Raw genomic sequence first — 26,710 nt, 5'->3', positions numbered from 1 at the left:
AATCCTAAAGGAAATCAGTCCTGAATGTTCATTGGAAGAACTGAGGCTGAAGCTGAAGCTCCAATACTCTGGCCACCTGATGTGGAGAACTGACATCACTGACAGCATTGGAAAAGACCCTGATGCTGGGAAAGATTGAAGGCAGGAGAAGGGGACAACAAAGGATGAGATAGTTGGATGGCATCACCAACTCGATGGACATGAGTTTGAGCAAGCTCTGGGAGTTGGTGATGGACAGGGAGGCCTAGGGTGCTGCTGTCCATGGGGTCACAAAGAGTCGGACACAACTGAGCAACTGAACGGAAAACCTACCTTCTCAACTCGATTATACAACTGTCACTAACAATATCCATCCTCAGTGAAGTTTCCCTGGTGCTTTTTCCAGATTAGTTAAATCTTTCAGTTGCATTGCCAGGAATTCAACACAAACTGGCTTAAGCAAAGTAGGGAATTTGTTGGATCATTGTATTATTTATCCACTACTATGTAACCAATTATGAAACTTGGCAGCTTAAAACAGTAAACATTTATTTATTTATTTATTTATTTTAGACATTTATTATCTCACCGTTTCTATGGATCAAGAATCTAGACACAGCTTAGCTGGGCGCCTCTGGCTCACAGTCCCTCACTAAGCTACAGTCAAGGTGTCAGCCAGGACTACAGTCATTTCAAGGCCCTCCCAGGGGAGGATTCACTTCCAATTTCACCTCCAAGGCTCTTGGAAGGCCTCAAGATCTCACCAACTATTGACATTAGTTCCTTGCTGGCTGGAGGCCATCCTTACAACATAATACCTATCTCCTAGTATGAGGTCAGGGAAGGATGCGGGTGTGAAGGGAGGGTAGAGAGAGTCAGCCCAAAATGGAAGGCACATCCCATCCCTTCTGCCACATTCTACTCACTAGAAGCAAGTCACTAAATCCATCTCATACTCAAGAAGAGTTGATTACACCAGGGCATGTACTAGTTATCTCTACCAGGAGGTAGAGATCTGTAAGGGGCATCTTCAGAGCCAAGTTTAGAACATAAGTCTCCTGAGACTGAAGCAAGTTATGCCCATTATAGGTTTGCAAGTACTGTGAAGGTTAATAATAGACTTGGGAGCTCTACCCCAGCCTGAGCATATACCAGTCTGTGGTGCTTGGTATAAACAGCCCTCGCTGGGACACACACACACACACAGCTGCGGAAGCTGTGGTAAGTGCTTCCCCCTCCAGCCTGTAATCTGAAAGTAGATCATCATGGCGAGCCCAAGGAGACACACAGATGACTGGGTTCTGCAACCTTTCTCCAATAAGCCACCGAAGAGTCAACCACATGTACTCTCTCCCTGTCTATGGACCCTTCTCCTCTTCTTGCTCATGGGTAAGTCCACATTGTGGCCACTGGTATTCCCATGAGGCTGGTCACATTTTTGCTGGGGACTCTAGTTATGTAAGGGCTGCCCAGGTGGCACAGTGGTAAAGAATCTGCCTGCCAATGCAGGAGCCACAGGAGCTGTGGGTTCCATCCCAGGGCTGGAAGATCTCCTAGAGGAGGAAATGGCATCCCACTCCAGTATTCTTGCCTGAAAAACTCCGTGGACAGAGGAACCTGGTGGACTACAGTTCCTGGGGTCACAAAGATTCGGACATGACTGAGCAACTGAGCATGGCACACAGCACTAGTTGTTAAAAGCAGGAAACAGTCTCCTTTTGGTAATTTTTCTGCAGGTTCCACCTTACTGTGAGCTCTGTGTGTGTGTGTGTGTGTGTGTGTGTGAGAGAGTATACATAGTTACACACCATGAGTAGGTGAATTTCTAGCCCCAGACTCAAATAACCCCAGGTTCAGACTCTATTCCTCTTGCCCTTACATTTTCAGAATAAGAAATGCTGCACAATGAGTTTGTTCCCTATGCAATGTGGGTAAGACCTACAGAGGGATACAAGAAGCTTGTCCTGATAACAAACCACCCACCAGTTTCCAAGGGAAGGATAGGACTGCTGCTACTGCTGCTGCTAAGTCACTTCAGTCGTGTCCAACTCTGTGCGACCCCACAGATGGCAGCCCACTAGGCTCCTCTGTCCCTGGAATTCTCTGGGTAAGAATACTGGAGTGGGTTGCCAATGCATGAAAGTGAAAAGTGAAAGTGAAGTTGCTCAGTCGTGCCTGACTCTTAAGGATCTCACAGATTGCAGCCTACCAGGTTCCTCTACCCATGGGATTCTCCAGGCAAGAGTACTAGCGTGGGTTGCTGTTGCCTTCTCCAGATAGTACTGCTGGAGCTTCTTTTTATATTCTGCCTTGTTTATCACATGTTTGGAAGCTTCACTGGGGATCTGGAGATGGTCTGGTGGCCCTCAGCTAGTTGGCTTCTATCTGAATATCTTTTCTCCCCAACATTCTACCTCCCCATGAAGGCCCAATTTCTGCTAGTTTCTGGGAACTTTTCTCAGGAGCATGGCCTGAGCCATCTCTCTCCAATGGGCAGAGCTGACACCAGTACCCAGGAAGGGTCTCAACCACTGACACAGTGGCAGTTACTATCTCTCTGGAATTCTGCTTCCTCATCAGGGATTTGAGAGGATAATGCAGGAGCACTAGGGACCTCACAGTAGTAAGGATGAAGTTAGTGGCTGAGCAGTGAGCAGAACTCTAGAAAACTCTCAGATGCATGTATAGGGGTAGAGGGACCCCAGACCTCAGGCTGGATTTCAGTCTAACCTCTCTTCACTTTCTATTTCATCTTTGTTTACCATAAGAATACAGGTAGCAGCAAGGCTATTTATATTCACACTTAACTCTTGGGGTGCTTCCTTGTTGTGTTGGATAAACCTGGAATTAGCCACATTCAACGCCATCCAGATGGTCAAAAAAGTGAATTTCAAACAGTTCAGTGCAAGGAGATATCTCCCTCTGTGATACCACCAGTCAGGGTGACCTCGAGCCTCACTGTTTTGGTCTAGAAGGCAGTTTCCTTGATGCTTCCGTGTGTCCAAGGAGTGCTTTCAGGAACTTAGGAGGCAGTAAGGTGAACAAGTCCAACCCCCTGCCCCCAGCTTTAATATCAGGAATATTTGAAATTAAGTTCTTGTTCCATCATTTATCAGGTGTGTGAGTCTCTACTTCTTAAGTGTAGAATACAAACAATAAGATGTACTATGCAAGACTGTTTTATAGATTAAGGATGTATGTGTAAATGCTTGGCATACAGTTGGTGGAAGCTATGTTTGTTATTATAATAATCATTGATATAAGTACATTATTCAGAAAATATTAAAGAATGGGCAAGTCAAATTCAGTTATCACAATCTTTAAACCCTCCATTTAATAATTTGTCAAACGATGTAGTTCAGGATAAGATGGATGATACCTGCAACTCCTGTATGGGACCTATGTAGCACTGCTTGCTGCAATAGGATCTGACCTGTAGGAACCACATCATGCTCCTCCCACTGACATGTGTGTTTTGTTTACCATTGTTGTGAGGAGAGACAAGGTCAAGACACATTCATATGCCCCCAGCCAAGACCTACCACCTTCTGGGCTCCCAGGATGGGGTCATCAGTGCTCCCAGCCTTTATACCCCAGGGTATCATCTACCCAGAATCTGGGTTCTGCCACTGATCAACCCTGTAATCTCAGGCAAGTGGCTTAAACTCTCTAAATTTCAGTTCCTTATCAGAAAAAAAGGGCTACTTATGAGATTAATTTTGAGAATTCAAATGAATGGTTTCTACAAAGTGCCTAATACACACATAGCAATCATAAGCAGGGTCTTCTGGATGACAAGAGCTCTCTTTTAGGCAACCTCAAACCACCATCACATCAGCTGAACTTCTGTCTTCTGAATCTGCTCCAGAGTCTACCTGAAAAGACCCTCTCACGTCCTGGGTGTTTAGTCCTGTATCTTCTCTGGCAGTCTCTCTGGAAGGTCCAAGTGCTCAGCTGATGGGGGTCTGGGCAGAGACCACTGCCCTGGCCTGCACCAGTCTCCACCCTGCATCTGTGTTTCCTGTGACCTTTAGGCTTTAAGAACACACTTCAAACTTTTCCCATTCCTCCCAGCTATTCTTTGGCCTCTCCTCTCTCTCCAACATTCTCTACATATTTTTCCACCCAAAATTCTGGTGGGAATAATCTGAGTCCTGAACCCATCTGATTTAGTCTAGGGTTTACAGAGCACTCTTGAGAGTCTTAGAAGCCTGGAATCTGGGAATCCAGGCTGGAGTCACTCAGCAGAACTCACAAGGCCTCTCCAAGAAAATAAGTTGCTGTAGCCAAATGTCAGGCCTCTGGAAGCCTTGGAAACAACAGTTATCAGTGATCTGAGTCTTTCCTGAGATGAGGAAATCAGGTGCTTAATCAATGCTACCCAACCCCAAGCCTTTATCCTAAGGATAGACCAGATTTTCCTGGCCAAGTCAAAGTTAAGCTGAGATTCCCTGGACACTGAGGAAAAGGTAAGGTGATAATAGAGGTGAAAGATGCTTTTTTTTGTTCCCAATATTTTATTATGAAAATTCTCAAATATACAGAAAACTTGCAAGAATTTTTCAGTGAACACTCAGATACCTCCCATCTCAGTTCTCCCATTGGGGTTTTACTTTTCTTGCTATATCACACACCTATTCATCTATCCACTGGTTTAGTCATCCATCAATACATCTTGTTTTTTTTAAAGTGCTGCTTTTTTACTTCATTAGTCCTTTGTGATTTATAGCAACCTGATTTTATTTCATCTCTAGCACATTTCTGGAGGAAGATGGATACCAGTGGGACATTTCTAGCTTATAGATGAGTAAACTGATTCTCAGGGAAATTCAGAAATTCATCCAAAGTCACCATTCTCATTTCCTTGTGGAATAGAAGCCTATAAAGTCTTCTGTATTGATTATTGTAGCTACATTCATGAGAGAGAACATCATGAGAGAGAATAACTTTGCTAAGCAGTGGACCTAGAGGAAGGACAGCCAAAATATCATCTCATTTCTCAACATCTAGCATTTATTATCAACATGTGTTTTTAGAATGAATGAATGACTGCATGCATGCATGCATGAATAAACAAACAAATGAATGAATGCTGGCTAGAGGATCCCAGCTGCTTCTCCAAGTCCCTCTTTTGTCTCTGCAGGGCAAGGAGCCTCTGAAAAGGACTCAGCCTCAACAGTGGTGAAAGGCATTCTAGGGGATTCAGTGATTCTCTCCCTGAACATTTCAGTGGATGCAGAAGTTGAGCACATCACCTGGAGTGGTCCCAAAGATGCTATTGCTGTAGCATTCCCAAGTGGAAAGATTTTGTTGTTAGACAAAAGCTACCAAGGGCGAATAGACATCCCAGAAAACAACTCTTTGTCTATTAACAAGCTGACTCTGAAAGATGCTGGTTCATACAAAGCCCGGATAAACCAAAAGGGATCTGAAGACATCAATGAGAGATTCATCTTATATATCTATGGTGAGTTCCAGAGAGCACATGTGAGCTTTGACCTTTTATTTTTAAAAGTAGTCTTTTTTCCTCTGCAGGAATTTATCTAAGATGAAGAGAGCAATGATGTTGGCCATTTTCACCCAATTTCATAAGTACAGATATCAAGAGTGAAAAACAACTAAAATATGGTTAAGAGCCATTTGGATTCTCTCTCTGTTAATATTGTTTATCTGTCTGTATTAGCTTGTTAGAGTTGCCATAACAAAATATCACAGACTGGGTCATTTAAACAACTGAAATTCATTTTCTCACAAGTCTGGAGGCTTGAAGTCCAAGATCAAGGTGTCGGCAAGCTTGATTTCTTCTGAGCCTCACTCCTTGGCTTGCAGATGGCCGGCATTTTGATGTGTCCTCGCATGGTGCTCCCTCTGTCTGCATTGTCTGTGTTAGTCTCCTCTTTTTATAAGAACGCCAGTCATACTGGATTAAGGCCCACATCACAACTCCACTTTAACTTAATTATCTCTTTAAAGGCTCTGTCACCAAATACAGCCACATTCTGAGGTACTAGGGATTATGACTTCAACATAGGAATTTTTATTCAGCCCACTGAATAAGAATAAAAATAGCACTGTGGTCTCTGGTCCCCCCAAACTCTTGTCTTTGTCACAAAATACATTCACCTCATCTCAACAGCCCACAGAGTCTTAACTCATTCCATCATCAAATTCAAAATCTTTTCTAGATATCATCTAAATCATAAGTAAGTGAGATTTGAGGCAAAATTCCTCTCCAGTTATGGAACTGTGGAACCAGACAAGTTACCCATGTTGGCACAGGGACACAATAGACATTTACATTCCAAAAGGGAGAAATTGGAAAGAAGAAAGGGGTCACAGGGCCCAAGCAAGTCTAATCCTGTTAAGGCAAATTCCATTAGATTTTTAAAAATTTTTTATTGGGATATAGTTGATTTACAATGTAGTGTTAGTTTCAGATGTACAGCATAGTAAATCTGTTATACATGTATGTATATCCACTCTTTCTTAGATTCTTTTCCCATATAGGCCATTACAGAATATTGAGTAGAGTCCCTGTTCCATACACAGGGACTATACAGTAGGTCCCTATTAGTTAATCTATTTTATATGTAGTACTGTGTATATGTAAATACCAATCTCCCAATTTATCCTTCACCCTCTCTGGTAACCAGAAGTTTATTATTTTTTACATCTGTAACTGTATTTCTGTTTTACAGATAAGTTCATTTTTAAGATTCCATGTATAAGCAATATCATATGATGTCTTTCTCTGTTTGACTTACTTCACTCAGTATGACAATCTCTTGGCCCATCCATGTTGCTATAAATGGAATTCTTTTTTTTTTTTTTTTTTTTTTATGACTGAGTACCACATCTTTTTAAGGTTCAAGAACCACCCCCACCAACACTCCCTGGGCCTACATCCTTTAGGCCTGTGATGCCAGTGGCAGACCCATTAACCTCTTAACTTCCCATGGGGCCATTCTTCCCTTTTCCTGAAGGATAAGGGATGATCTTAGTGGGATATCTCTACTGGCTCATTATTGAAAATCTCCCAAATCTGATATCCTTCCTTCATTTAGTGCCATCTGTGTCTGTTTAATCCAAGCTGGCAGAATTTCTACTTAGATAGTTGATTGGATCCATGAATCACACCATTGTCTATCCATACTCTCAGTGTTTTCTCCAGACACAAATTCTCATTATTATTATTATTATTATTATTTTACAGTATAGATAGGCTGAGACTTTTCCAAATCTTCAAATTCTGGTTTCTTCTGGCTTAACAATTCCTTCCTCAATTTATCTTTCCTTTCTGACATTTTACTATGAGCAAAAGGAGAAAACAGGCTTCCCGGGTAGCTCAATTAGTAAAGAATCCACCTGCAATGCAGGAGACCTGGGTTCAACCCCTGGGTTGGGAAGATCCCCTGGAGGAGGGCATGACAACCCACTCCAGTATTCTTGCCTGAAGAATTCCACAAACAGAGGAGCCTGGCAGCCTATGGTCCATGGGGTCGCAAAGAATCAGACTCAACTGAGCGACTAAGCACAGCACAAAAGGAGAAAACAAATAGTGCCCTCAGCGCTTTGCTTGGAGATCTCCTTAACTGAACAATAAGTTCATCACTTAAACGTTCAAAAGTAGAACATAATTTGTCTAAGTTCTTTGCTGCTTTATAATAAGTATCACTTTTCCTCCAATAACATGTTCTTCATTTTCAACTAATACCTTACCAGGAACACCGTTAATGTTTATATTTCTACCAATGTTATGTTGATGATAATATATGTCTATCTCTGAGATAATAGAGGCTTTCTCTACAGCTGTCTTCTTTCCTTTTAAGCTCTTACCAGAATCCCCTTTAACATCCCTGTTTTTATGAACGGTCTCTTGAAGACAATCTAGGCTTTTTCTCACATGCATCTTAAAACTCTTCCAGCTTCTATCCATTAACCAGTCCCAAAGTCACTCAACATTTTTGGGAATTTGTCACAGTAGCACCCCAGGTGTGGTGCAAAAGTCTGTATTGGTTTGCTAGGGCTGTCATAACAAAACAGCACAGACCGAATGACTTAAACAAGAAACATTTATTTTTTTCACAACTCAGAAGGCTGGTTAAGATGTCAGCAGGTTTGGTTTCTTCTGAGGCTTCTTTCTTTGGCTTGCATACAGCCACCTTCTTTCCCTATGTCCACAGATGGTTGTCTCTATGTTGTCTTTATCTCAGTCTCCTCTTCTTTTTTTGTTTTTTTTTTTTAATTTTAATTAATTTATTTATTTTAATTGGAGGCTAATTTCTTTACAACATTGTAGTGGTTTTTGCCAAACATCAACATGAATCAGCCACAGGCACATATGTGTTCCCCATCCAGAACCCCCCTCCCACCTCCCTCCCAATCCCATCCCCCAGGGTCGTCCCAGTGCACTGGCCCTGAAAGCCCTGTCTCATGCATCGAACCTGGACCGGTGGTCCACTTCACATATGATAATATACACGTTTTAAAGCTACTCTCTCAAATCATCCCACCCTCGCCTTCTCCCAAAGAGTCCAAAAGACTGTTCTTTACATCTGTGTCTCTTTTGCTGTCTCGCATATAGGGTCATCATTACCATCTTTCTAAATTCCATATATATGCATTAGTATGCTGTATTGGTGTTTTTCTTTCTGACTTACTTCACTCTACATAATAGGCTCCAGTTTCATCCACCTCATTAGAACTGATTCAAATGCATTCTTTTTAATAGCAGAGTAATATTCCATTATGTATATGTACAACAGCTTTCTTTTCCATTTATCTGCCGATGGACATCTAGGTTGCTTCCATGTCCTGGCTATTGTAAACAGTGCTGTGATGAACATTGAGGTACATGGGTCTCTTTCAATTCTGGTTTCCTCAGTGTGTATGTATGTCCAGCAGTGGGATTGCTGGGTCATATGGCAGTTCTATTTCCAGTTTTTTAAGGAATCTCCACACTGTTCTCCATAGCGGCTGTACTAGTTTGCATTCCCACCAACAGTGTAAGAGGGTTCCCTTTTCTCCATGCCCTCTCCAGCATTTATTGCTTGTAGACTTTTGGATAGCAGCCATCCTGACTGGTGTGTAATGGTACCTCATTGTGGTTTTGATTTGCATTTCACTGATAATGAGTGATGTTGGGCATCTTTTCATGCGTTTGTTAGCCATCTGTATGTCTCCTTTGGGGAAATGTCTGTTTAGTTCTTTGGCCCATTTTTTGATTGGGTCATTTTTTTTTTTCTTCTGGAATTGAGCTGCAGGAGCTGCTTGTATATTTTTTAGATTAATTCTTTGTCAGTTACTTTGTTTGCTATTATGTTCTCCCATTCTTAAGGCTGTCTTTAAACCTTGCTTATCGTTTCCTTTATTGTGCAAAAGCATTTAAGCTTAATTAAGTCTCATTTGTGTATTTTTGCTTTTATTTCCATTATTCTGGGAGGTGGGTCATAGAGGATTCTGCTGTGATTTATATCAGAGAATGTTTTGCCTATGTTTTCCTCTAGGAGTTTTATGGTTTCTGGTCTTACATTTAGATCTTTAATCCATTTTGAGTTTATTTTTGTGTATGGTGTTAGAAAGTGTTCTAGTTTCATTCTTTTACTAATGGTTGACCAGTTTTCCCAGCACCACTGGTTAAAGAGATTTTCTTTTCTCCATTGTATATTCTTGCCTCCTTTGTCAAAGATAAGGTGTCCATAGGTGCATGGATTTATCTCTGGGCTTTCTATTTTGTTCCATTGATCTATAATTCTGTCTTTGTGCCAGTACCATACTGTCTTGATGACTGTGGCTTTGTAGTAGAGACTGAAGTCAAGCAGGTTGATTCTTCCAGTTCCATTATTCTTTCTCAAGATTGCTTTAGCTATTCGAGGTGTTTTGTATTTCCATGCAAATTGTGAAACTATTTGTTCTAGTTCTGTGAAGAATACTGTTGGTAGGTTGATAGGGATTGCATTAAATTTATAGATTGCTTTGGGTAGTATACTCATTTTCACTATATTGATTCTTCTGATCCATGAACATGGTATATTTCTCCATCTATTTGTGTCCTTTTTTATTTCTTTCATCAGTGTTTTATAGTTTTCTATATATAGGTCTTTTGTTTCTTTAGGTAGATACATTCCTAAGTATTTTATTCTTTTCGTTGCAATGGTGAATGGAATTGTTTCCTTAATTTCTCTGTTTTCTCATTGTTAGTGTATAGGAATGCAAGGGATTTCTGTGTGTTTACTTTATATCCTGCAACTTTTTTTTTAAAGGACATCAGTCGTGTTGGACTAGGGGCCATCCTAATGACCTGATTTTAAATTAATTACCTTTGTTTCCAAATACAGTGCTATATTCAATCACACTCTGAGGTACTGGGGGTTAAGACTTCAACATATGCATTTGGGGCAGGAGGGGGTGGACACAAAATTAAGCCTAAGTCTTAATTTTTCTATCATATTGTTTGATATTTTTGACTGATTTGTAGGGAGCTCTGTGTATATTAAGGAAATGGAATTCTATGCAGTTAAGAGAAACAGAAAGAACCAACTTAATATATACTAATATACAACCGTTTCCAAAATATATTATTAAAATTTTTAAAAGCTTCAGTACTATATGTATACTATGCTATCATACATGTGTCTATAACTAGAATATCTCTGAAAAGATCAACAAGAAATTCATAACACTAATTCCCTCCAGGAACAATAATTCCTAAGGAGAAAAATTAGGTGGCTAGGGGCAAGAGAGCTTGTTTCTTTGTGTGTGTGTGTGTGTGTATGTATACCTTTTGTATCTTTGCAATTTCAATTTTATATATTGCCTATTCCATAAAAAAGAAAATGAACTTACACACACACACACACACACACACACACACGCACACACACACACTGTGAACAGAGGAAATGGAACAAAAGGGAAGGAGAGGACCAGGAAGAAAGTCTGAAAGCAAAATGGGTTCCAAATTTAGACCAAAAGGCAAGGGCAACTCAAATTATAGAGGCGAGCTTCCAACTCCCTAGAGTCTGAGGCTAGCTCAATTCATTCATTTATTAACATTTACCAAAGATTCATGAGTGCCTTTCATGGGTCAGGCAGGTGCTGGATGTTTAGGTATGGATACTGGCTCTGTCTTTAAGAAATTCACAGACTGGTGGGGTAGAGAGAGTATTAAGACTGTTGTCATGTTGAGTCACAATGATAACACCTGTAGAAGGTACTAGGTAAGCACAGACGAAAGGCAGTCAACCTTTGTGGGAAACTAAGTAAAAAAGAAAGAAAAACTTCCCACAGGAACAGACAATGCTGGCCTCTCCCTTCCGCCCTCTGCTCCTCTACCATCCCCATCTTTTTTCCTTAGCCCTTTCCTGCTGGGGAAGCAGTCAGAGTAGTCTTTTCATTGCCATTATCGTTGCAGAACAGCTGCAGGAGCCCCAAGTCACCATACAGTCTGTGAACGTGTCTGAGAATGCCTCCTGTACCATCACCCTGGTATGCTCTGTGGAGGGGGCAGGGGGAGATGTTCAATACAAATGGACTTCGAGGGACCCTAGTGCTTCTGAATCCTGGGGGGACCCTACTCTCATCGTCTCCTGGTTGCCCTGTGATGCAGACCTACCATACACCTGCACAGCCAAGAACCCGGTCAGCCAGAGCAGCTCCTACCCTGTCCATGTCTCGCAGTTCTGCACAGGTAACTGGCTTCAATAAGGCCCAGAAATAGTCTAAGCAGCTATAGAGTCTAAACCCCAGGATTCTGGCAGGACACAGATGAAATAGTGAGGTAAGAGAACAGACTTGCAGATTCCTTTTTCTCTACCCTCAAGAGGCTAAGAGAAACTGACAGGGGACTTAGGCACTCCCAGGGCACTGTGAAACCCTAAGAGTCTGCAGAGAGAAGGAAAGAATGTATGGATGCAGAAATCTAGATTGCTCTTTGCTGGGGTAGGGAGTGTCTCCTCAGATGTCCTCAAAACAGCAGAGAGGCAGGAAAGGCCTGGGTATGCACTAGGCAGAGCCAGGTGCTTATTTGTGCATGACAAGTGGCCATGGGAAAGCAGCAGGGATGGATGCCTCATCAGAAAAGGGGAGAAGGGATCCTGGGCAGGAGGGTCTCAGGGACTTCAGTCCCTTCAGGCAGGCTGAGGGTCAAGGGGTCAGGACCAGTGGCTGAAATTGCAATATCTCACCTCTGACCACAGATCTAGGAGCCTCCCGAGGAGGATCAATGGGGGAGACGGTGCTAGGGGTCCTGGGGGAGTCCATCACCCTGTCCCTGGCACTCCTGGACAGTCAGCACATAGACAATGTTGTCTGGATGTTTAACACGTCTATTATCAGCAAAGAGTGGAGAGAAGAAGGAATAGCCAATCAACTCATTGAGTTCAAGAATCCGGATCAGAACACAGTGTGGGTCTCAAGCCAAGACTACTCTCTAAAGATTATCCAGCTGAAGATGGAGCATGCTGGCCTCTACCGTGCCTACATGTGCTCAAATGCCAGAATTGCCAGCGTGAAGCACATCAATCTGCGCATCTACCGTGAGTTTCTGAGTTGAGCACCCATCATTAGATTCCTTTCCTGAAAGATTTCTCTCTTTGCTGCCTATCCCACCTCCCTCCTCCTACAAAATGCCTTAGACCACTAAGACAACTACTCAGTTCACACCAGTCAGTTCACAGGAGGACAATACAACCAGCAGATGGGCAAAATCTCCCTGCTCAGGGCCCCCTTCTAGGCTTCCAGTTAAGCCTCAACCAAGCAAATTTTGGTACCTGCCCTGTCCTCCTGCATTGATTTATGGGTGGGACCAGGAACTCTACAACATGTATGTTTATAGAACACTGCAATTTTGTATAAAGGCAAAGCTGGCTGGGGTAAAATCACAGAAGACTGTGGAGAAAGTCTTTAATATCCTGTGAGCTCCAAGAGCTTGGAAGGGTACTCAGCTTCCCTAAGTGTGAAGGACAGAACTCACAGTCTCCCTCCTCCACCTTGGGCTTCACTGGAGCTTGGCTGGACAGTTTGTATAATTTATATTTGCCAGCTCCTTCACCTGTACCATTCAGACATGGTCAACCTATTTCCTGCCTGGGCGTGTTGGTGTCTCAGTACTTGGGAAAGTAGTCACAATCCATGATCCTGTTAAAATATGTAAGTCAGCTAGTTCACAGCTATTGTTGCCTACTGTTACTCAAATATCAAAGAACCAGGAAGAAAATCAAGTAAAAGGAATAAGAAACTGGGAACAAAGTGTGCCAGCCATATGTTGCTTTTAAAATTGCTAGTATTTATTAAGTACTTACTCTGCGACAGTGCTCTGCTCTCCTTTCTATATTCCTTATCTCATGTAAGCAAACAAATTAGATGATGGGACCTCAGAATGTAAGCCTTGGAGGGTCTCAGGGCAGGTAGAAGCATTGTGCTTATCTGCACTGATTGGTTTGCTTGTTCTTCACAGTATACCATATAGAATGATGTCTTTTATAGTATGTCTTTTCACCTTTCATTAACTCTTCTATACATGGGCTTCCCTGGTGGTTCAGAGGTTAAAGTGCCTGCCTACAATGTGGGAGACCTGGGCTCAATCCCTGGGTCGGGAAGATTCCCTGGAGAAGGAAATGGCAACCCACTCCAGTATTCTTGCCTGGAGAATCCCATGGACGGAGAAGCCTGGTAGGCTACAGTCCATGGGGTCGCAAAGAGTCAGACACGACTGAGCGACTTCACTTCACTTCACATATCTGATCATCAAGTGATAAGCTGAGATTTCATAGCAACCAAAGGAAAGGCCAGGTGAACCTTCCCAGCCCTAAGGCAGTGTCAATGCACAACTTAATGAATATATTTTGAATGGTCCCTGCCCAGTGGGTGGGCCTGACTCCAAAGCTGGTCTGCCTTTCTCCTCACACAGAGAGGCTGAAGAAGCCAAAAGAGATCAGCCTGACATGCTCAGTGGAGGACAGTGGACACAATGTGACATATGGATGGACCCCACTGTCTAAAGGAGCTGTCATTTCCCAAGGGGGAGCTCACCTCAGCATCTCCTGGAGAAGTGGAGAAAAACACCCCAACTTCAACTGCACAGCCAGCAACCCTGTCAGCAACAGCTCCTGGCAGTTTCTTTCTAGGGACCTCTGTCCAGGTTGCTCCCCATCTCTGTTCAGCCAGAGCTCAGAGCCTTGGGTCCTTGGACCTAAGAGTTTTCCTTCTGAGCGGTTCTTTATGAAGTGCAGCAAGCAGAGTGAGAGTCTTTAGAGCAGCACATGCCAATAGAAATATAACAGAAATCACATAGATAATTTAAATTTTTAAGTCATATAGAAAAGGCAAAAACAAAGGTAAAATTAATTTTAATCATATATTTTATTTTACCCAACATATCCAAAATATCATCCTTCAAAATGTAATCAATACAAAGAATTATTCATGACATAATTTGCATTTCAGTTCGTATGAAGCCTCTGAAATCCAAGATGTGCACATCTTATGGCACATAAACCCTTATGGCACATCTCAATGAAGTACTTCTCTTCTCACGGGAAGTACTTGATCTGTATTCAGATTTCATAAAATTTGCCATTGAAAAAATATATTTATATCCAACTTGTTCCAAATATACTTAACAGTTTTTCAATTAGGAATTGAGTAACTTTTTAAATTTTAATTTTAATTAATTTAAATTAAATAGCTTAATTCCTCAGTCGTACTAACCAAGATCACACAGCAAAAGCAGGATTGAGATTCTGCATTCTATGCTCTGCTCTTCCCTAGCAAGAAGTAGAGGGGAGAAAAACAAAGGTCACCCAGGATGTGAAAATGCTGAGTCAGGCTGTGACTGGCAAATGGGTTTAGAGCCCTGATCAATAGTAATCTGGACTCACTACCTAGAATTCTCCTTATGCCACTTTTAGAGAAGGACAGTGATATGATGGATAAGGGTGTTTTAGAGTCTGGCAGCCTGCATTCAAATCCCAGCTCAGATTCTCTGTGACACTAGACAAGCCATAAACCTCTCTATCCAGGGGTGGTACCTGCCTTACTGCTATAATTTCTTGCTTAGAGGATGACTGCTCAGTAAACAGTTGTAGAATGAATGAATGAAAAGGAATATATTCTGCAATAGTGTGGGATTTTAAGAGGCAGGTAGGATGGCCATTCTGTTCTGTCCACAGTTTGCCCTAACTCTCTTCTTATTACTTATACTAATATCCCCCATTTCCTCTTCACAGGACCTGAGAGAAGCACAGAGTTTTGGATCGGGCTCTCCCTGGTGGTTCTTATCATCCTTCTGGGCTTTGGGATCTCTGGCTGGTGCTTTTGGAAGCAAAAAAGACAATGTGAGTTTCTGACATCAATGACATCTGCCAGCACTAGGCCATTTCCTTGGGACCTTTGGAGATGTCCTTGTCCTCTTATAATCCCCTTCTACCCTTTCTCTCTCAAACCTCATTTCTTCTCAGAGTGATCAGGAAGGGGTGTCAGTGGGGACTCTTTAGTTGCAAATAATTGAAACCCAATTCAAACTAGCTTAGACAAAAAAGGGTGACGTGAAGTGCAAGGGGAGTGAGTTGTTATCTTTGGGCTTATATGGTCAATCTTTGGGGAAGGAAGGGAAGAGCTGGCCTAGAGACAAACGTCACCAGAGACTCAAAAGTCACTAGAGTGCTCCATCTTTCATCCCTATTTTTCCCTTTGAGCCAGCTTAGCTCTCTTTCTTCAGCCAACTGAAGGGCAGGGTGGGTAGAATGTACCAAAACAGAGCAGCTTGTACTCCAGACTCACATGTACTGGTAGTTCAGACACCAGGAAGGAGAGAAAGATGTTTCCCCACCAACTCCAAATTGAAGAACCTTAGAAACCTGATTGGCTCCACTTAAGTCATGTGACTGTTGCTTGGACTAATCACTGTGGCTAATAGGATGAACTTTTGTGATTGGCAGCTCTTTCTGGAATATTGAAGGGAGATGGAGTAGTTTCCAGGAAGAACAGATTGGTTAGAACACAGGGCCCCTGGAAGAATTACTGTGAGTCAGCAAACCAAACTGATAAGTGGCAACCACAGAGGGATCATAGCTCTCCCTTCCAGAGAGACGGCAGGAGGCCCCAGAGCATTCTCCTCAGCTGAAAATGACCCTAGACTCTGGCCATCCCTTCCTGTGGGCTTGTACACACATCAGGGTTCACCCTCCTCCCAAAAGCCTTTTCCCTATCTACATCTTCAGAAATCTCTTTCCCTCTCCTCTGACTCTCACAAAATCAGAAACTCTCTCTTCTCACAGCCCGATTGACACTTCTTCTCTAACTTGGTTTTCCAGGTTCAGCCGCAGCTTTCAGTTCCAGTCAAGCTGAGACGTCAGTTGACACACCAGGTAATGTGTCACCAATGACACAGGCTATGGGGTCCCAGGCCACATAGAAGCTCCAGAACATGGCTACTCAGAGTGTGATCTGCACTTGTGACCAGCAACATGAGTATCCCCAAGAGCTTGTTAGAAATGCAAATCTTGGGCACCACCCCATAATTCTGAACATGAATCTGTATTTTAACAAGATCTGTAGGTGAATCACAAGACTGTTAAAGTTTGAGAAGCAACGTGTTAAAGGAAGGTGATTTGGAGAACAAAAGACACAAGGAGGCTGGACTCCTGAAAGATGGTAACCAGAGCTAGGAGAAGTAGTCTGTCCTCTGGGATATCTAGGATTCCTCAGGCACTGACTGTCATTACTGCAGTGTGCCCCATAATGAGGATGAAACTATTGGCTCTACTCCAAGAATGGAGAAACAAAGACCAGATGCAATAGAAAATCTGTGACAGAAGCAAAATTAAAACATAAGACTTTCTAGTTACCTATTACCCAAGAGTATTACTGAGGCAGTGGTTTTCCAATTTTTTATAAAGCTAAGGAATGCTTTCTTCAAACAAAATATTATGCAACACCCCAAAAGCACAATGCATGTAAAAGTGGAGCTGTTCTGCTGAGCTTTGGGATGGAGAGCTGAGATGGCTTCACCCTACTCTCCCACTCCAGAATCTCAGTGTTCTAAATTGCCACCTTGAACTCTGGAGCTCTGGAGTTCTAAGGAATCCCCAAACCCTGACCACTCAGTCAAACCCTTCTTTTAAAAATCCCTGTGCCACTTCTCATGGAGGGGCTGCCCCAAGGAGGTAGAATAGGAGGAGGGCCTGCTGGGGGAAGCCAGGGGCTCAGTGTAGCCTTTTCTGATAGGAAAATGTAACCAAGAAAAAAGGGGCAAGAAATGGAAATAAATCTGGACTTTGGAGATTCCCACCAGCTTCCTCCTGAGAGCTGGCAGGACAGACCCTGGTCTCCACTAGCCTGAACTCTCCTTCCTAGGCATCCTGGGCACAAGAGGAAGAGAGAGAAAGTACTGGGGACACCGCTGGCATCCATGCCCCTCCTGCACCGCCCCCCCCCCCAGCGCCTCTCCTCAGTGCCCAAGTCCTGCTTCTTTCACTTCTCCATTGTCTCTTCAGCTTCCTTTTCTCTAAAGACTCTGCCACTGCCTGAGTTCATGCTGTCACCAATTTTTTGTTTTATTGAATAGATTTTTTTTTAATTGAAAAGTCAAATATTCACATGGTAAAAATTAAAAATAATCCCCTCCTAAATCCCAATGACCAGGTATTTCCCTGAAAAGACCTCTATTGTTAAGATATATGTATGTTTACATCCTTTGAGAGCATTTTCATGCATTTACAAGCTGTATATTTTTTCCTTTGATCACATATGCGAGAGTAATCCATCACATTTTTCTGAGTCTGCTTTTTTAAATCTAATTGTAGATTAAGACTGACTCTCATTTATTCCATTCTACAGATATACCTTAATAAGTCTTTATTAATAGACATTCCCATGCCTGTAACTTCTTCTCTAAAATATTATAATAGTTTCCTAACTAGCCATTCCGTCTCCAGATTTTCTCCTTTTTCGCCCTTCTGATGCCACTTTGCAAAGCTCAATTATGACTGTTGTATAACCATCAATGGCTCCTTGTGGTCTTTTTCTGTTACTCAAAAGGCAAGATAACCTAGTGGTCATGTGTATAAATTCTTTAATATTTATTTATGTATTTATTTTTGGCTGCATTAGGTCTTAGTTGCAGACGCTGGATCTTCGTTGTGGCACACAGGCTTCTCTCTAGCTGTGGCACGGGCTCCAGAACATGTGGGCTCTGTGGTTTGTGGTAGGCAGGCTCTCTAGTTGAGGAGCATGGGCTCAGGAGCTGCGGTGTACAGGCTTAGTTGCCCTGCGGCCTGTGGGATCTTAGTTTCCTGACCAGAGATCCAACCTGCATCCCCCGGTTGGAAGACGGATTCTTAACCACTGGACCACCAGGGAATTCCCAGGTGTAAAAGGCCTGAGTTCAGATAATACTGTGTTTCAATCTTAGCTCTCCTCCTTTTTAGTGATCTTGGGCATTTCAGTCTCTAAACCTTAGTTTCCTTACTTTGCAAAATGAGGGCACCAACCTCTTAGTGTTGCTGTGAGGACTGCAAGGGGCAGCAGGGAGTTCACAGTATGCACTCAATAGTGAGAGGGTAACAGGCAGGAGGGCCAGGGGTCTCCAAACGGAGGAAAGAGGCTGCAAGTGCCAGACATTTTTATCTCTCTTAAGTGGCAGGAGGAAACAAATCAGTGATATTTTTTCTTCTCTATACAAAGTTAAAAGGAGGTTTCTCTTAAAATGCTGTGTGACCATGACACCTAGTTTCACCTGAAGCTAACTACTCTCAAACCTTGAGTTAACCAATACATTTCTTTTTCTTATGGAAATGTTGTCTTAAGCTATGACTCTATCTTCAAGTTGGTTCTGCCAAATGGCCCAACCTACTTACTCAGGTATTGTTCCCCTAATCTATGTAAATGAAACTATTTGTTGGTAATCTGCCCTTCTACAAGATTCAAGTCAATTGTTTTATGGCCAGGGATGAATTATCTGGTGCCATTCTAAGTTTTACGACATTCCTTTCTTTTCATTAACAGATTGTGAGTAGCTATATAACAATAATGTATCCTGCCTGAGGACACTCTTTGGATTAAACCCTCTGGCCAATTATGTTATCTTAAAACATAAATTATGGGAGTAGGTCTGGTCTTTACAAGGATGTGTCCTGCCTGAGGACAATCTTTGGATTAAATCTTCTGGCCAACTCTGTTATCTTAAAATGTAAATTATGGTAGTAGGTCTTGTGAGGTCTTTACAACCTCCAGACATTCTTTGGATTCATTGGAGAGTATATAACCCCATTGCTAATACTAGCAAAGGGGTACTCTTTTGCCCCCTTCTGATGCCTATGTCAGAAGCTTTCTCTATCTCCTTTATAGTTTAATAAAACTTTATTACACAAAAGCTCTGAGCGATCCAGGCTTGTCTCTGGCCCCGGATTGAATTCATCTCCTCCGGAGGCCAAGAATCCTGGCGTCTTATCGTTCAGCAGCAACCTTTCAATAGGAGATAACTTTGTGTGTCGGGGCAGGGAGGCTCAGACGTCCAACTATTTGTGACCCCATGGACTGTAGCTCACCAGGCTTCCTCTGTCCATGGGATTCTCCAGGCAAGAATACTGGAGTGGCTTGCCATTTCCTTCTCCAGGCGATCTTCCTGACCCCGGGATCGAAACTGCATCTCTCGTGTCTCCTGCACTGGCAGACACATTCTTTACCACTAGCACTACCTGGCTCCCCAGGTAGATAAGTACTATTATCACTCAATATCGGGCCAGCTCGCCTTTAGTCTACTTTTTTCCTATGTAAAACTCATAGGGGGCAGTATTGAGTAGCAGGTAAGAACATCAGGGGTCAGACTACCTGCATTCAAATCCTGGCCCTCCCACTTAAACTTGGGCAAATATTCAACCTTAATGTGTTCTGTTTTTTCATCTGTGAAGCATAAATAAGGACAGTTATTATCTATGTTTAATGGGGTTTTATGCAGATTGAATGAAATTATTCATGAAAAGCATTGTTTTTAGAACAGTGCCTGCCACACAGTTGGCACCTAAAAAGTGTAGGCCATTATTATTCTACATGTAGATCAAATGGGTTGATTGATATGCCCCAAAGGCAGTAGAGGTCCACCCAGTTGTTTATAGCAGCCACCCATTCTGATTGTCCTATGCCCAAACCACGTGGTTGCTAAATATTTTAAATATCATCCTTTTCCAAAAGAGAGGGTGCCTCAAGTTTCATACCTGCCTTTAATCATGCTGTTCTCTCCACCAAGAATACACTTTCACTCATCGAAGTCCCAATGTGAAGGCCCACCTTAATTCAGTCCTTTCATAAGCTCTTCTCTGCTTCTGAACTGGAGACTATGTCCTCTCACTCATGCGCTTTCCTCATAGTTTTCCTATGACATTGTCAGAGCTGGCCTTACATAATTTGATTTACGTATGTATCTGACTCCCAGCTAGACAGTGTACTCCTTCAACACCAGGTGTAATTCACCTTTATGTTTCCCCAGAATACTGCTCACTGAGAGCTGCTAAGTCCATCACATGTCACACTCAAAGAATGTTTATCAAATGAATGAATAAGTGAGCGCTTGAAAGAAAGGAGGAAGTGGGAGGGGAATGGAGCCCCATGAGGGAAGACAGAAAAACTTTCCTTCTCCAGTTCTCTAGGCCTCATCTGGGGTAGGAGTCAAAGCAAAGCAAGAGAGAAGGGGGTGCTGGTACATCCTTTACCAATCCTGAACAATGTGTTCCAGAGCCCACACCATACTTTGCGCTTTCCCAAAAGTGTGCGAAGCTGGACACTTTCCTTAAGACTGCCAGGCATGCCTCCGACAGCAGCTCTGACAGCAATGGAACAACTGAGGAGGATGAGGAGAGGACAGGGATGCACCAGCCCATCAATGGAAGAGACCAGGTGTGTGACTCGGTCACTCGGGAGGACGCCGGACTTGACTCGGACTCTGAGGACCAAGCAGAGTGTGATCTCGTCACTCCAGATAACATGGCACCAGCCCTTGTGGTTGAAGGGGAAACAGTGTACACACAAGTGTTCCTTAACTTGCAGGTGAGCTCTTTTGATCAGTACACCTTCCCTCGCCCTTCCCTTCTAGGACCATCCAATATCCTGGAAGGCTAATCCCTCCAAACTGGGGGACAGGCATAGCAGTGCATGGATAGAGAATTGTGATTCTATCCATGTTTACCAACCTCAGGGATCCTCAAAGCAAAGAAACCCATCCCTCAGCTCCCAATCTTGTGCCATAAATAAGAGAGGTGCTGGGAAAACAGAGGTGCTGTCTCCACTGCACTAAGGCAGTCCCACCCTCTATGTGAAATCAGAACCTGGTGAGGTGTTCCTTCACCTCAAAGACTGAGGGTGAATCTCTGGAAAACTCTCTTTGGGTGATTATGGACAGCCTGGTGTTGATCTGTTACAGGGAAAGACTCCAGTTCCTCAGAAGAAAGAGAATTCAGCCACAGTCTACTGCTCTATACAGAAACCTCAGAAGGTGAGAACAATTTTCTCTGTATCCTGAGGTCCATAAAGTGAGGCCCAGACCATTTTAACTGAAAGCAGAGGAACTTAAGCTCCACCCACTGTGCACCCCCTGACACACTCCTTGGTCCATAGAGATATTGAAAGAATTATTCCTGATTTACATCTATGCAGCCAAAAGCAGAACATTTCTAATTAATTTAACAGTATCTTATACTGATTGGTCTTAACACTGATGAGAATGAGAGTCTGTAAACACAAACACTATACGGTCCATATATGTTTCTAAATCTCTCTCTCATCCATCAAAATGGAAACTTTCCAAAACAATTGGAATATAACCAACAGTATAATGTCAATATTTTTTTGAAAATGTGCTATTAATTACAGCACATTGGTTTCATTATAGTGTTAAAAGATCCCTTAAGCATAGAAATGGAGAAGGAAATGGCAACCCACTCCAGCCTTCTTGGCTGGAGAATCCAATGGACAGAGGAGCCTGGTGGGCTACTATCCTTGGGGTCACAAAGAGTCAGACACAACTGAGTGACTGAGCCCTAAGCATAGAAATTCCCATTAATAATAAGTTTATATAAACTTTAATAGTTTACAAAACATTGACAAACATAGTCTCATCTTATCCTTATAATGCCTTTGTAAGTGTGCTATCATGCAAATTTTATAGCCAGAGAAGCTGAGATTGAGGAAATTAAGTTTGCCTAAGTACACAGAGCAAGTGGTTAGGAAACATAGAGTTTTTTATTAATCCTGAAAACTCTTAAACAATTAACTTTGATCTGAATCTGGCTGTCTTCTCCTCTTTCACTTTCCTGAAAACATTGGGCCCATTCATACTTTCGCTTTCAAGTCTCCCCCAGAATTCCCTTCCTGTAAAATGTTCAAATAAGATTTTTTTTTTTTTTTTTTTTTTTAGTTCTCCAAGTTTTTCAGTTATGCTCCTTCTCTATAGTTGATGAATCAAACAGTAGATATTTATTCAATACCTTTTGTTTGCCCAGAACTGGGCTGAGTGCTCTGGGGATTCAGATATGTTTAAGGCACTAGCCTTGACTTTTAAGACTTGTTATATTATCTATCTTTGATGTAGGAGAGTTGGAGTGATTTAGTAACCTGGATTGGGAGAGAAAATATTCTATGTGACTACATATTATGTATGCAATTCCCAAGGGTTTTTCATATACTGGAAATGGTAGATAGCACTGCACAGAGGTAGACAGGAATGACTTCATGGCAAAAATAATTTGGGCTAGACCTTAAAAGACTGATAAAATTTGCTTGGTAAACACTCATGCAACTGTATAGTTTGATTTAACCATCTTCTGCCCCATGTCCTGATTTCTAGAGCATGGCCTAATGTTTAATCAGCTAAGAACTTTATCTTTGGCCTTGAAGCCAAATCTGTATTATTCACTACATTCCCAAAGCTGCTTGGGCCTGGCCCTTTGTGTTTGGGTCAATATTAGTCAATCTTAAAGTCATGGACATCAGTCCCTGCTCCGAGTTTCAGACAGGTCATGAGACCCCCTTTGTCTGGTCAGTCCTGAATGACTCCTACACCACTCCAGGAACTTAAGATCCCTAAAACCACCCTCACCCACAATACAAGTAAAAAAATCAATGCATTTCTTGAGCCAACCTCCAGATAGAATTTATTCTTTACCTTCAGAATTTTCAAGAATCCTCATTCTGGGTTTCCTAAAGCCACTATTTCCCACTTGATCAGGAAATCCTCAAGCCTTCTTTAGTTATTATTTTCTGACATTTGTATCTGCATGATATCTCAAAGAAGGTTGTGCTATTCCCAAGCTATGGCTGGTACGTAACCTCCTCTCTGGGCTTCCCAGATGGCTCAGTGATAAAGAATTCACCTACAATGCAGGAGACTCAGGTATGATCCCTTGGTTGGGAAGATTCCCTGGAGGAGGAAATGGCAACCCTCTCCAGTATTCTTGCCTAGAAAACCCCATGAACAGAGGAGCCTGGCAGGCTACAGCCCATGGGGTGGCCAAAGAATGGACACGACTTAGCGACTAAAGAACAACAGACCTTCCCTCTGCATCAGCTCATGTCTCATCTGCTCTTTTGAGCCTTTCCTGAACACTCACAAACAAGGGATTCCCAGAACCCTTGGAACATGAAGGTCTAATGGTTTGGACTATTACTATGGAACTCAACCTCTAAAACTTGAATTATCTTTATAAAATTGTTTCTCTCACTAGGGTAAAGATTGGGATCCCAAACTGTAGCTTCTTGAGAGCAAGGCCTTTTATTGTCGCTTATGAACCCCCTCAATTTGTTGCACACAACTGTCCAAAATCTCCCTTCCAGAGAGCCTGGCACATGGCGCTTACCATTAGGAGATTTTCCATAAATGCTTATCATCAGCTTGAATGATTGCTCCATCCTTACGCCAATCCATATGACGTTACTTCTAGAGGATGGACCATTCATAGCCTGACCTCACCTTCCTCTCTCCTCCCAGCACAAGGTTGAGAAAACTGGTAACTTCCAGGCTTTATTAACCATATCCTTGTGTGTGTTTTGGCTCACAGGTTGTGCCACCACCACAACAGAATGACCTTGAGTCTCCTGAAATACCTACCTATGAAAATGTCCCCTGAAAAGAAAAGCAGCTACCTCCCTCAGTGAGGTTGGAGAGGCTGCTAGACCTAATAAGGCCCGGGTCCCTACAGACAGAAGAACTTCAGAATTTCCTTCATTGTCCCAGATACGCCTGGATTTGGGCCTCCTCTTTTTCTCACACCTCATGACTTCCCAAATCCATCAACAGATCAGACAGCCTCTGGGCTCCGTTCGTCTCCTTCTATGCTCATATTGTACAACCTCTCAGCTCAGATGCATGCCTCAAAACTCTTCCAAGGCTTGTCATGTCGTCAAAGAGGACCAGGATCTCCACGTGGTCCTATAAACAGCTGCTAAGATAAATCTAACAGATAATCTCTCTTATGAACTCAAAGATCTAGGTGAAATCATGACCACTGTAGTATTTTTTTAAATAAAAGAATAGAAATAACCTAAGGGTCCATTTAGTAGGAATCTGATTAAACACATGAAAGTGTATCCAAGCAATGGCAAGGCCTGCCACTTTTTTAAAGAAGGAAAGTAGAGACTAACATGTGTTAATAAGAAGGAGCTCTAAGATACGTCATTTGATGGACAGAACAAAGTCCTAGAAAGTGTGTATCATATGTCACCAGTTGAATAAAAAAGAAATAGATAGCTGTATGTTTACATAAAGAACAATTCTGAAAGGAAATACAAAAAAATTATCAGTGGCTGCCTCTGGGAGGAAGCTGGGTTGGTTTGGGGATTTTTTTTATTGCATATATTTTGTACTGCTGGATTTTTTAAACCATTTGTGTGTATTACTCTTTTTAACCAGTATTCTTGGGCTTCCTTTGTGGCTCAGCTGGTAAAGAATCTGCCTGCAAAGCAGGAGACCTGGGTTTGATCCCTGGGTTGGGGAGATTCCCTGGAAAAGAAAAGGCTACCCACTCCAGTATTCTGGCCTGGAAAAGTCCACGGGGTCGCAAAGAGTTGGACGCGACTGAGCAGCTTTCACTTTCACATTATTCTTTTTATATATTTTTAAGCGTTTAAAAGCGATGGAATTCCAGTTGAGCTATTTCAATCCTAAAAGATGATGCTGTGAAAGTGCTGCATTCTATATGTCAGCAAATTTGGAAAACTCAGCAGTGGCCACAGGACTGGAAAAGGTCAGTTTTCATTCCAATCCCAAAGAAAGGCAATGCAAAAGAATGCTCAAACTACAGCACAATTGCATTCATCTCACACGCTAGTAAAGTAATGCTCAAAATTCTCCAAGCCAGGCTTCAGCAGTATGTGAACCAGGAACTTCCAAATGTTCAAGCTGGTTTTAGAAAAGGCAGAGGAACCAGAGATCAAATTGCCAACATCTGCTGGATCATGGAAAAAGCAAGAGAGTTCCAGAAAAACATCTATTTCTGTTTTATTGACTATGCCAAAACCTTTGACTCTGTGGATCACAATAAACTGTGGAAAATTCTGGAAGAGATGGGGATACCAGACCACCTGACCTGCCTCTTGAGAAACCTGTATACAGGTCAGGGAGCAACAGTTAGAACTGGACGTGGAACAACAGACTGTTTTCAAATAGGAAAAGGAGTATGTCAAGGCTGTATGTCATCACCCTGCTTGTTTAACTTATATGCAGAGAACATCATGAGAAATGCTGGGCTGGAGGAAGCACAAGTTGGAATCAAGATTGCTGGGAGAAGTATCAATAACCTCAGATATGCAAATGATACCACCCTTATAGCAGAAAGTGAAGAACTAAACAGCCTCTTGATGAAAGTGAAAGAAGAGTGTGAAAAAGTTGGCTTAAAGCTCAACATTCAGAATAAGATCATGGCATCCGGTCCCATCACTTTGTGACAAACAGATGGGGAAACAGTGGCTGACTTAATTTTTCTGGGCTCCAAAATCACTGCAGATTGTGACTGCAGCCATGAAATTAAAAGACGCTTACTCCTTGGAAGGAAAGTTATGACCAACCTAGACAGCATATTAAAAAACAGAGACATTACTTTGCCAACAAAGATCTGTCTAGTCAAGGCTATGGTTTTTCCAGTAGTCATGCATGGATGTGAGAGTTGGACTATAAAGAAAGCTGAGCACCAAAGAATTGATGCTTTTGAACTGTGTTGTTGGAGAAGACTCTTGAGAGTCCCTTGGACTGCAAGGAGATCCAACCAGTCCATCCTAAAGGAGATCAGTCCTGGGTGTTCATTGGAAAGACTGATGTTGAAGCTGAAACTCCAATACTTTGGCCACCTGATGCGGAGAGCTGACTCATTTGAAAAGACCCTGATGCTGGGGAAGATTGAGGGCAGGAGGAGAAGGAGACGACAGGGGATGAGATGGTTGGATGGCATCACTGACACAATGGACATGGGTTTGGATGGACTCTGGGAGTTGGTGATGGATGGGGAGGCCTGGCGTGCTGCAGTTCATGGGGTCGCAAAGAGTTGGACACGACTGAGCGACTGGACTGAACTGAAGCATTTAAAATGTCCCTTCTGTATAAGATTCCCATATTTACCTGAAAAGAATTTTCCTCCTTATTGTCATGTCCAGATGTATATGAGCCATAGCTCTCTTCTCCCCCAAACAGTCGCCTCCATCCTGTCTCCCTGCCTATAAGTTACACTGCTCTTGACTTAACATTCGTGAT

The 26,710-nt window shown here is 42.5% G+C and overlaps 1 protein-coding gene across 1 annotated transcript; it reads left to right on the top strand.

The window, feature by feature from the left end:
• Positions 1-1,226: 1,226 nt before the first annotated feature.
• Positions 1,227-24,714, top strand: LOC122677823 (T-lymphocyte surface antigen Ly-9-like). Its single transcript, XM_043878094.1, has 9 exons — positions 1,227-1,368; positions 5,123-5,446; positions 11,393-11,668; positions 12,177-12,515; positions 15,207-15,314; positions 16,293-16,346; positions 20,711-21,021; positions 21,395-21,466; positions 24,027-24,714. Exons 1-9 carry the CDS (start codon positions 1,245-1,247, stop codon positions 24,093-24,095), a joined length of 1,677 nt encoding a protein of 558 aa, XP_043734029.1. The 5' UTR covers positions 1,227-1,244; the 3' UTR covers positions 24,096-24,714.
• Positions 24,715-26,710: the final 1,996 nt, after the last annotated feature.

Source organism: Cervus elaphus, chromosome 20, assembly GCF_910594005.1.
Source record: "Cervus elaphus chromosome 20, mCerEla1.1, whole genome shotgun sequence".
NCBI classification, from domain to species: Eukaryota; Metazoa; Chordata; class Mammalia; order Artiodactyla; family Cervidae; genus Cervus; species Cervus elaphus.
This window is presented reverse-complemented; position numbering and strand designations above follow the sequence as displayed.